Source organism: Melozone crissalis, unplaced genomic scaffold (assembly GCF_028551555.1).
Source record: "Melozone crissalis strain CALT ecotype California unplaced genomic scaffold, PUWL_Pcris_2 ptg000008l_1, whole genome shotgun sequence".
In the NCBI taxonomy this organism is placed as follows: domain Eukaryota; kingdom Metazoa; phylum Chordata; class Aves; order Passeriformes; family Passerellidae; genus Melozone; species Melozone crissalis.
Window position 1 is genome coordinate 6,555,917 of NW_026535786.1, and position 12,361 is coordinate 6,568,277.

The 12,361-nt window shown below is 37.9% G+C and overlaps 1 protein-coding gene across 15 annotated transcripts in view; it reads right to left on the bottom strand.

Annotated features, from left to right (window-relative positions):
• The window catches only part of DLG2 (discs large MAGUK scaffold protein 2), a 983,561-nt gene that overhangs the window by 26,237 nt on the left and 944,963 nt on the right, over positions 1-12,361 (bottom strand). Inside the window, exon 23 of one of the 15 annotated variants that reach the window (XM_054269787.1) lies at positions 561-660. The exons of the other annotated variants lie outside the window; for them this stretch is intronic. Within the exon in view, the coding sequence (XP_054125762.1) occupies positions 561-660 (100 nt within the window). The remainder of the gene's footprint in view (positions 1-560; positions 661-12,361) is intronic. 15 annotated transcript variants of the gene reach the window in all.

The window sequence follows — 12,361 nt, forward strand, 5'->3', positions numbered from 1 at the left end:
AGCAAATATTTTAAATAATGCTGGTTCCCTATATAATTTAAGCAAGGAATAAATGGTTGTGGTGGTACACATTCCAAGAACCAGTTTAGTTCTTTAAGGTGTTAATATGGTTGCTTCCCTTAATAGTTGAAACTTCCAGAGAAGCTGCCCATGGAAATCAACTTGGTGAAAGTCAAAGGCAAAAAAAAGATTAGATATTTTCAAAACTAATTATTTTGGTATGTGAAAGAAATCATGTTTGCCTTATTTTGAGCCAATTCTGATCTGGGAATATTTCTGAGAGACAATTTTGGATTTATGACAGGTGTCACAACAATTTTGAGGAGCCGTATTTCTGCTTCCAAAAGTTAAGGTCACTGCTTTATTCTTCTGAAAATAGTGTTTCCAGAGATGGAAGGAGAAGCTGGATCCAAACTGCAGTCATACATTGGTCACAGTAGTAATACCTCTCCTGCCTGCCTATGACAGATATTTGCCTAGATGTGTGGGATACTGGCATCATGCGTGTCACCCATTTGTTGTGCTGCTGCATGTGACATCGTCTCCAAGAGGTTACTTACGTTCTGGATCACTTGTTTCCTGCTCACTCTGCTCCTTGCTCTTGTAGAATGGGAATTTTCGTGAAAAGATGAAGTTCTTTTTACGCTTGTCATTGAATGACTGTGAAGGAGAAAAGGCATGGGGCAAAAACAGGGACGTCTAATTGTTGTCACACTCATGCTGACAAAACAACTAGTTTGTAAAAGTGGAGAGAACTGTAGTGACTCAAATCAGCACAAACTAAGTGGCTGCAAAGAATCAGAGGTGTGGTGAGGTCTGAAATTTAAAGGCAAAGCTCCTGAAGACTGGATCAATTTGACTCCAGAGGTCCGGAGTTACAATGTGCAGCTCCTTACTTGGAAACTGTAGTGTTTGGCTTGTTTGGATGAAGGGCTGCAGATGGTTCAGCATGCTTCGGGATCAAGGCATCCATCTTTATTCACAGCAGACTGTGCACAGAATTAATTAGCTGTCTGAAAAGAATAGGCTCTAATGTGGAAAGCAGAAGCCTTTGATTTGCTTATAGTGTGTGAATTCAGCCCTGTGTTAATAATATTAAAATTCTTTACTGGTAGGTGCTGTTGATTTCATAATATCTTATTTTGCCTCATTATTGACATCTTCTTATGTGTGTTTTAATGCTTCTTTCAAGCATTATGAAAAAAACCCAACTTTGTTCTATTTTATAGATGTATATTTATGCATTAGGTTTCACTGGATATCCTTTAAGTTCTAAGTGATTTAGAAATGGAATTCTGCTGATAAGCAGGATTTCATTGCATGTTGATCAACATATTTTGCTGCAATTCTTCAAATCAGAAATTAACATGGAAGAAATTGGTGTTTCTTACCTGATAAAACCTTTGACTTCATAAACAGTTGCAAGGACTTACAGGACTATCCTGTGTAAAAACAGGATATGCCTACTTGGGACACTTATTTCAGATACTAAATAAGGAAACAGGGTCCCTATAGAGTCAATTGAAAGAAGCTGGCATTCTTGAGGGCACACAGAGCTGCAGACTGATCTGTGCTGTCAGTCAATGACCTATAATGTCTCTTATACTGAACATATATACAGGACTTTGCAAATGATGACCTCCAAGACAGCAGAGACCTTCTTCAATAATTTAAAGGACCAATCTCATATGCTTGTCATTGCTCAAATTGAATATAACCAGTATTTGGCTCCAGTTCTGCAATGGAATATATTTTGAGTCTTAGAATACAATTTCTTTCCTTACATTTTGAAATCATGAAATAAAATGTGGTTTAAAATATGTATTTCTGAAAGATGGATACTGAAAATCTGTTGAAATAGTTGCATACTCATGTCACGAAAGTTTCATACCACTTTTACATTTCAAGCATATTTAAATTTTAGTAACTGAAAACAAAGAAAAAAATGCACATGTAGAATAAATGATCCATGAAAATCTCTCAGAGTATGTAAACATTCAATGTGAAATTAAAGTGGAGGTCATGCACAAATAATCCAGACAGCATGCAAATTCAAAACAAAGCAAGTATGAAAGAAAGCCAGAGGGGAAAAAAAATAAGCACATGAAGGCTTAAAGTAATCTATGGATGAAAGGAGGACTGACATGCTCATTACATCACTTTAATGACCTAATGGACATAATTAAATTAAAATGTGTTTTCTGTGATAATTTCTTTTACTTTTCCAAAGAAAGGAATGTAGCATGTTAACATTTCTGTTTGTGAAAATGTTGTTTATCATGATTTATCTGAATTTGACATAGTAATGCAATTGGCAGTACACACTTTAAAAGGGAAAAAATATATATACAAACAATAACACCTCAAAAAGCAAGGGGGTTTTAAAATTACAATCACTTCATTACAGCACTTTGGAATTCAAGAGAACATTATCAAATTAATAAATAAATATGCTGTGTTTCACAGAAAATATGAGAAATAACACTTATATATTGTTTCATTTTTTTCCCCAGTGGTCTAGAGCAAAAACTTCATTAAGTACATTTTCAGCAGAAAAGCATATATTATTTTCCCACTTCTGCATGATCTAACAGTATACACCAAATTAGACAGATCTTTTATACTGTTATATACACTTTTTCTCCTTTTGCTGTTTCAAGTACTGGGTTGCTTTTTTAATAAGATATTGTTCCACTTCAATTTGGATGACCAAAATCTCGCAATTTACAGCACATGACTATCATGTGTGGTTATGTCACTGTATTCACACCAGTAAAAAGATTTCTTCCTAAAATAAGGCTGATCTAATTATATTAATATCCATAACCAAATATGTTTATGCATGTGATAATATTTCTATAGATTAATCAATGTGTATATTCATGTCAATGACCACATATACTAGCATGGTGTAGTCAGAGGGTTTATATTTTAAATAACAAAGAAGCTATAAAATATTATAAAACATTAAAGTGGGTCTGGCTCTGCAAACTTATAGAAATAATTAGTCCTTAGTACTAACTGAATGAGCAGTTAGTTTAAGAAAACAAGTGTTTGTTTTCTTAAATTAAGTGTATGTTTCTTCACAAGGAATCAAAGACAAGAGCCTTGACTTTGGTTTTGCATGCAATATAAATGGTATCGAAGTCAGGCTGATGGTCTCCACCTTAAGGATATGAAATCCTGCTGACAACCCCAAAAAGGCTTCTAACAGATATCATGATTTATATCTCTAATGAATAGAGAGAAGGGGCTTGGCAAAGAAAGAAGAGGGAGACTCACACAGAATAAAACCGTATTTTCTATGGTACACACTATGTTAATTCCAGATTTTGCTCCATTGGTGGAAAGTAGAGACCAACACTGAGTGTGTATTTTCTTTTTTAAGAAAGGATCACGTGTATGAGGATCTGTAGCTAGGTTAAACTCCAAATCTCAGATGTATTTGAGAAATTTTATTTCAGTACAATGGAAACTTTGGACCTGTCAAATACTCTGGAGCCATAGGCTCCATATGCTTCTGGGAAGCTCTGAAATAGATGTAGGATAAATAAGACCGAGTTATTTGCCTACATCTCTCCACCTGATACAAAAGTTGCATGCAACTGGAATTGCAATTGTGATAGCAAGCTTAGCCTGATTCAACAGTGTTTATGCAGGTAGAGTTTCTGAAAGTCAGTGAAAAAGTGCCTGAAAATGGATTCCTTGTAAGTTGCAGTTTTTTTGCCATGATAATCTAAACACTTGTAATGGCAAATAACTCAGGCATTTCAGTGGCAGTGAAAAACCTGTACAAGAGATTATTTGTATATGTCACTGCCATCACACAGATCACCACTAACCTAGGCAACAGCAGTAGGAGGCACTTCAAACAGACAAGTGCCTAACACTAAAAGGCAAATGAAATTTTCAATTTGTTTGACAACAGAACAGTGACATCATTCACAGCACTTGATCTGCAATAGAAGAGTCTCTTTTCAGAAAACAAAGGGGAGGAGTGTTCACTCATGCCCTGAATCCTTGCTCGATACTACTTAAGCACAGATTGTGTTTTGAAGAAGCCAAGAAAAATAATTGTGATGTGCCTGGTGCACTGTGGCTTGACCAAGTATCCCCAGATGTCCCTGGTTATGTAAGCCGGGGTTACACATACCAACCTTCCCTGGTTGTGACAGACATTAAACCTCTGTGTGTATCTGCTTCTCAAAAACCCACTTGGATACTTTTTTGTGTCAGCATCAGTTTTGTTTGCTAAATGTTCTTCCCTAGGCTCAGCAGCCATGAATATGTTACTCATCAAATAGTAGGGTAGTGTTTTTTAAAGGAAATTTTCATGTAATATTAAATAAACAATCCAATCTCAAAATTTTCTTTGTAGTGGTAAACATCACAAAACACAGTAATTTGATAGTTTTACCATACTGTAATAGGCAACTATATTGTTGTTTACTTTGAGCTTCTTCCCACATTTTTTTTTCAGAGTGTAGCTGATTCAACCCCTGCTATTTAGTGCAGATGGGATCTTGCCACAGGTTGTCCTCTTAATGCTTTGCAGAAGATCCTAAATATGTTGGGGAAATTTTTTTTTGATGGTGGTCTAACAAATTTGTTTTCTCAAAACAAATAAACTCCCAACTGCTTCAGGAATGCTTTCTTTTGCCATTTCATTCAACAAATGCTAATCCTCAGTCATCAGTGGGGAACCAGTGTATAGGGACCACCTGAGAGAAAGCTGTTCCAGATCACTGGCTGTGAAATTCTTTTTTACAGGGTGTAGATGGATTTCATATACCATCTAATTTTAGGCAGGTTTGAGCTATGCTTTAACCTAGTTTTTATATATTGTGATTATGTATGTCAGTTTTGTTCTCAGATTGGTCTAGCAGTGTATATGAGAAATTAATTTTACTGCTTCTTATCTGCAATGTGGTTTTCTTATTCTTCTTATTTAATACCTGATTTTGGCCTAAGCCAAATGAAAATCCCTCATTTACTCACCCTTCTACAAAAATCTACAAAATTTATTATCAACATTATGTCCTTGCAATCCTTTTCTCTATATTTAACTGACACTTTTTATATGAAAGAGATTCATTTACTCATTTGAATACTGACTTTAATAAAAGATGGAGTACTCAAACACTGTTAAATCCCTATATTTAAATATTTTAATTTTATAGATCTCTATAGTATATATTTTAAATCTCTCCCATCCTACCAAAAATTTGCACTGACGCCAGAAAGAAAATGTTTGGACTGTAACATATACTCAGTGTTATTTCTCCTTGGAAGCACATATGTCATCTTACTGGTTTTATAGTGGGCTTTTTCTCCTGGCAATCCCAAGCCATGATGAATTTGAAATCTCAGGTTAAATGACCTGACCAAGTCTAGAGGATTACCAATGCTATTAAGCCATTCCTGCTTTCCTGATGTGCCCCCAAACTGGGCCATGGCCTGGGCTCACACACACAGAAAGCACCTCACGGTGTCCCTGCAGACATGCAGAAGATAAGCTGAGGAGTTCTCAGTGGCAGCTGTAAGCCTGGCTGTCCAGGGAACACAGAGTAAATTCCCTGAGACGTGGATCTTCCATTCTCATTCTGTACACACAGTTAAACCCTGGCAAACAGCACTAGCCAACTTCCCTATGATTTTTTATGAGATGCAAGGGGAAGGACATCCCTGCTCTGTTAAGTTCAGCCTTTAGTTTTCTTAGATACTTCAAGCCTGGGCTACAGTCATTCCTTATTGAATTTTTGTACCATAATCTGTTTTGATAAGTGAGAACCAACTGGGTGAGAAGAAGCTTAGATGAAAATAACTCTGCTTGCTTAGTTTTCCCATGAAGCTGTAGGGAGATTTGGGTGTTGGCAATCCAAGAAGAAAAAGTAAAAGCCTGATTAAAAACTCCATGATGTCTAGCTTCTCCAGACCAGGGTAAGGTGGCTTAGTATTCATAAGTATGAAATTTTAATACTTTTTTTTTTTAAAGACTGAATTATTGCTTGTTGTCTGCCAGCAACTCAATTTTAATTCCTGAAAAACAACAGTTATAACCAACATAAACTACCAGAGGAGAAGAAAGACTAATAGACTTTGAAGAAAACACGTAAAATCAGTATTTCCAATTTTGCAAACCTCTATTTAACTTGGTGCAAGGTATGAAGGGAGCACTTTTCTATGCTAATCTGCATGGGTATATCAATGTTAGCAAGATGAAACACCAACATAAAATCTTGCTTACGTGACAGCCAAAGTAATTTACACTTATTGTAAAGGTTGTACACCACGATACAAGTGGGAAGGAATTGTTCAAACAGCAGCACTGGAACTGATAGCATGAAAATAAGAAAGGGCAAAGCTCCTTGACAGTGAAATCAATTTGGATGTAGAATAATCCGCCCCAAGGGAGTGAAAAGCCTAGATAATTTTTTCACATTTAAAACAAATCTGCTAATCTTAAGTACTGTGGGGAATAACACTGCAGTGCTTGGAGAGAAGGGGGTGGTGAAGGGAAAAGAGCTAAACAGCAATCCTCTCCCAGCTCTAACATCTGTGTTTCTGTGGTGAGATGCTCACAAACGCATCATCTCAGAGTTGTGCTGTGGTCCGGTGTGGGCCTGGACCTAGCCAACCTCACTGCAACCAAATGGGAAGTGTGAAGGTCTTCCTCTCCTTCCTCAAGTCTCCAACTGGAATCAGAAAGTGTTTTTGACATTGTCCTAAATGTTCCTCTATGCTGGCCAATATTTTTTCCTGACAAGGGACTTTCCCACTTAGAGCTGATGTATGTTATTCATGCATTCAAGTGCTGTGCACTTGTGCAAGTGCAAACTACTACATTAAATGGACCATTGCACAAAATAAGTTGCAAAAAGACCTTTATTACTCTTACTTTGTTATGGAGTAGTGGAGAAAGATTTACAATACCTACATGCCTTCAAACTGTACTTATGGAAAGAGAGTTCCAAGATAATCTTTCGGATTTCCCTTTTGAGTTAAAGGAAGAGTGACTGGTATAGCAGGATGAATTATGGCAAGGGTCTGGCTCAGCAGACAAATCATACCAGGTTCTTGGTTTCAATTGAATACATTGATTTATTTAGGCCTTACAGCTAAAGTTAAACAAATAAAGGCATGGGCAAACAAACCCCAAGTCAGTCTCTAAGAGACTGGTTTGAGGTTTGTTTAGGAGGTGAAGCTCCCACATCTTGCAGTAATGCATCTCACAGGACCAGTCTCACAAGCAGGATATCAAGTTAGATGGACTTTGGCAGTTCCTGTGTCCCTATAACCTTCCAAACATGGTCTCTGAGTCACTGAGGCAATCACTGAGCTGCTTTAATTTAACTGAGTCAGAAAGAAAGATATGAAATATTGAGCATGTCTCTTCCGGATGAGTGTTGATGATAAACTCCACACTTCTGGATCTTTGGGTGATATCTTACTAGAAGAAAATGTTGTTGTCTTTTTAATTCTTTCACAATGTCTACTGCCAATACTACAAATTTTTCTTTTCAACCAATTTTTTAGAAGAAAACCCAAGTAACTATGGCATTATCTATACATACATACAAACTTCCTACTATTTATTCTGGATATTAGACAGCAAGTTATAAAAATAGACCACGCATGAAGTTCAGCTCAGCACAAATTTCTGCTGGAACAGCTTAGAAGAAAAACAATTAACTCTCAGCTGTAAAATTTGGTATTTTACCTGTGCTAGCAAGTTTTCACTGTGTTATATTTAAGCTGTGACTGATTTAAACATTGCACTACATATCTTTTTGTCAGCCACTTTCCTAAAGATTTCTCTTACCTAAGCAGGGATGGCACAAACTTCTTGTGGGATAGGAAGTACAACTACTATAGTCCCTAATATTATGACCACCTAAGAAACAATATTATCCTATAAATAAAACTCCACACAGTTATCAGAATTACAGAAAAATTACAGAAAAACCAGCAAAATCTACAAAATATGTGTGCTTATATTGCTCATTAAGTGAAAAATGACTCTTTTAGTATTTTATTTGAGTGACAAGATGCCAATAGGCAGAAATATTTTTCATCATCTTGATAAATTCAGTGACAAATCCTTTATTTCTCAAATTTTCTACTCTGATCCACTTTGCTTACAAATTGCTGGCTGATATTTAGAATTTGTCCTTCTCAACAAAATGAAATATAGAAAACAGACACAAAGATTTTTTACTTTAATATTTCTTTCAATTTGAAAGACATTTTTTCAAACACTTTACTGGATTTTTGAAAGAATGCTACAGAAACAAATTTCTTCAGCTGGGTAAAAGCCTCAGATTGACTTGAAAGTCCTTTTTTCACAATTACTAGAACTGATTCACCTTCTTAAAACCAAGATTCTTTAAGGTGCACCAGTTCCCTGCCAGAGCCAACACTGCTGCCATGACATAAATTAAAACTGATGACTCACTTGTTCTCCTTTATTTTTGACTGTACCTGGACCCAACATACATTATTGCTAAATTACTGCATGTCTTTGGAGGGTGCCTTGCAACAGCAAGTATCCATACAGTTAAATCTTTCTGGCTATGTGCTGTTTTATCATTTGAACTTCATTTGATTACTCCAGCACATGAGTGAAGCAGATGCTGATGACAGCACTATTTCTAATGCACCTTGGAGAAATGCTGAGCAAAAAGTGTTCAGCTCAAGGGGAATGGTCTGGGCAGCCCAATATTGCAGGCTCAGGTCAATCCAAAAGTGCAGCCAACATTCAAGACCTGGCAACAGCTCCATCATGAAGACAGAGCTATGGAGGATGAGAAAACTCACGGAAGAGTAAGGGCAGTTGGACAAATGAGATTCAGATTTTCCTCCTTGTCCTGGCCACAGAGAGGGGGTGGATTTAGTGCTGTGAGTGTGTGACCAAGTTGTTGTTCTATACCACACACATCATCTCTGGGTTGTTTGGATCCAGCAGGAAAAGCTGGGTACCCTTTACTGGCAGTCATCCAGTGGGAGTGGCTTATTTGGAGTTTAATTTCCTGCTGGTTTTAAAACCAGCACACTCCTATGTGGGAAGAAGTCACCTCCTTCCAGAAACAAGCTGTTCCACAAACAAGAACAATGCTGGGATCGGATTCTTCCATGACACCCAATGTTTAACCATTTTGGGGGTTTTAAAGCTTTTGACAGAACTTAAATCTAACAGAAAAAAACCATAGAATCATAAAATATCCTGAGTTGGAAGGGACCAACAAGGATCATTGAGTCCAGTTCCTGGCCCTGCACAGAACCATCCCTGAGTCACACCACGTGCCTGAGAGCATTGTCCAAACACTTCTTGAACTCTGTCAGGCTTGGTGCAGTGAGTACTTCCCTGGGGAGCCTGGTCGGTGCCCAGCCCCACTCTGGGTGAACCTTTCCCCAATATCCAACCTAAACCTCCCCTGACTCAACTTCAGGCCATTCCCTTTAATTCTGTCACTGGTCACAACACAGAGAAGAGATCAGTGCCTGCCCCTGTGCTTCCCCTTGTGAGGAAATTGTACCCTGCAATGAGGAATGCCCTTTGCCTCTCAGGAATGATGACCCTGTACACTACAGACTGAGTGCTAATGAGCTCTCCAAATCAGCAGCTTCTTGAATGTACTCAGATTGTGGACTTTCCTCTACTTTTATGTTTGTTCCAGTACCAATCACTTTAGGAAATCTGTTAATTGTGTCTAATATCTTTAGAAAAGAAATGCAAAGAAAAGTTGTCCAAAATCCACTGCATATGTGGAAAACTTTCAGATTATGGACTACAGAACTGCTTCTCCCTAAATGTGAATCTTTATACTTAGAAAACTGAAGCCTAGTAAATAATTGATGTTAGAAAAAATCTTCATTAGGCAGAGAGAGGGTACAGACAGCCTAATATACTGTTATGCTTTTTTTCAGTGGGATTAAATTGAGATAATTGACTTTTTCACTGCATTAATACACCCAGATCTGCCCTGGTAAACCACTACCACATAAGCTGTACCTGAGAGCAGGGCAGGTGTGACTGCAGCTTCCGCTTTGTGACAAAGACAAATAATCCAATTTCCATAGACAGTCATAGAAGAAGAAATAAAAACAGGATTAAGCTGTAGCAGTCCAACCCTTTCTAAGAATGACGAGAGTGAGGCACTGAAGTGGGCTGTTTGGGAAGAATATGAACTATCTGTTGTGGCAGGTCTTTAAGCAGAGATTAGACAAATCTGAAATATAGGAGCAAGTTACAGAAGAAACCCTCAGGGCAGAGGTGACCACCTGAGGTTCCCAAAGACCAGTTTTGCTCTGTTTGGATGACCAGGGCTGAAAATATGATGTTTTTGTAGAGCATAAATGGTTTGGAAACATGTGGGTTTATTTGTTTGGCTTTCTCCCCTGCCTCCTTCAAATACTCGAAACTGTCAAAAGTGTCCTCTGCATCAAGTTCTGTTGGTCACTGGATTTTGACACTTGGAGGAGAGGTGCATTAAATATGCAGAGGGTTTTGTTTACCCCAGAATACCAAATTTGCTACCTCAGTCAGGTTTCACTTTCTCCTTTCCTGCCTCAGTGCAATGTTGCTAAAATGACAATAAAGCAAGAAGATGACCTTCCATTTCAGGTATCTGTGGGATCTGTAAACAGAATCTGCACATGAGAAATATTATTAAATGCTATCAAACTTCTGACTGTCGTAATAAATTCATTCAGAGGCAACTGAAGAGGTGGCTGAGTGTGATGTAGGTGATCTGACTGGAATCTGAAAAGAGCTGTGGATGACAAGCTAAGTCAATAGAAAAAACCCCTAAAGGGTAGTGATGGAGCAGTGTGGTGTGGGTCACAGCCCAGGACCTGCACTGCTGATGAGCAGCAGAGCTGGAAGGGGTTTTGAAAGGATGGGGCAGTCTCTTGGCAGGCACCTCATCCCTGTTCAGCACCCTGCTGAGCATCCTCACCAGGGCAGGCTTCCCAGTAAATGCTTCCCAGTAATCATGGGCTGAATATCTCCCCACACTCTGACACACACATTAAAAATGGAAATTGCAGGAGACATACCTTTCATTTCATTGGGAAATGAAGTAGAGTATTTGTACATAAGAAAATATTCTGGAGTCAGTGGTCAGATAAGGTGTGAAATGAAAAGACATGAGGTATAAAAAAACAGTTGTCTGCATAAAATTAAGTTCTATCTACATTTTTGCTGACATTTCAACACATCTCTGGAAACAGGCAACACCCATAAATATTAGTAAAACTGAGGTGTTGCTAAAAGACTTCCCAAGAGCTACGATTTCAACTGTGGAATATTTTCAAGAGACAGTCAAGGGAGTGTATGTGATCTGACAGGGAGAAAAGCAAAAGGCGCTATTTTTGTCTCCTGAAAGACCTGTTGTAATTACAACAGTTAAGAAAAAAGCAGATTACTGGCTAATCTCTTTCCCTCCTGCAATATTTCTGTCACTTGACACTCTGTTTGATTCACTAAAACATCCAAAAAGCCCTCAACAACTCTGGGTTTTAGGATTAGAAAAGGAAAGGCTATTTTTGTTCAGTCTGGAGCCTGTGGTAGGGAGAGTTAACAAGAGCTCAGTATGCTGTTTTGGTAGATACATTACCCTGGTCACAGCTATTCACATGCTCTGGTCCTTCTGATGCAAAGGTGAGCATCAGAAGATACTTGAGATATGATCTTGAGTTCAACATAGCATAAAATATACTTTTTAATGAAGTTTGTGCTTACATAACTTCTTTGGCTTCCTCCAGCAAAAATATCAGACATAAACCTTTGGGCTGCTCCATTTTCCACTGATTATCCATAGACCAGTGAGCCCCAAAGACTGAGAAAGCAAATGCTTAGGAAATCATAACTGTGTTATCTTCATTTATAATTTTATTTTAAAAACATTTCCAGTGTCCTGGAAACCCTGTCCTTTGCTGCAGCGGAGAGTGGCTCTAGGGAACCAAAGCAGTGTAGTGGTGGATTTGATGCACCAGCCATCTTCAGTGACAATTAGAAGAAATGCTGAAGTTCAAGACAACAATTATAAGAATGAAGATAGAAGCTGAACTTGGTCAACACAATTAGAAGCATATTCTTTGCTTGGTGAAATGACACTGTTTATAACTGGTTTTGTATTCTTTTCCTTACTACATAGATGTTACCATCTCTAACTGGTCTGATATCTTTAAAAGTGTTAACAGGGCCTGGATCCTGGTGATGTCCCTGAGCTTGAACAAATAAATTTGTCTAGGTCAGAATAAACAGAATGTGAAAGAAAGGTATCCCTGTTGGGTTAGGCCAGAGATCCACTTAGCCAAGTAGCTTTTTGGCACTCTCCAATAACAGATGTTTAAAAGG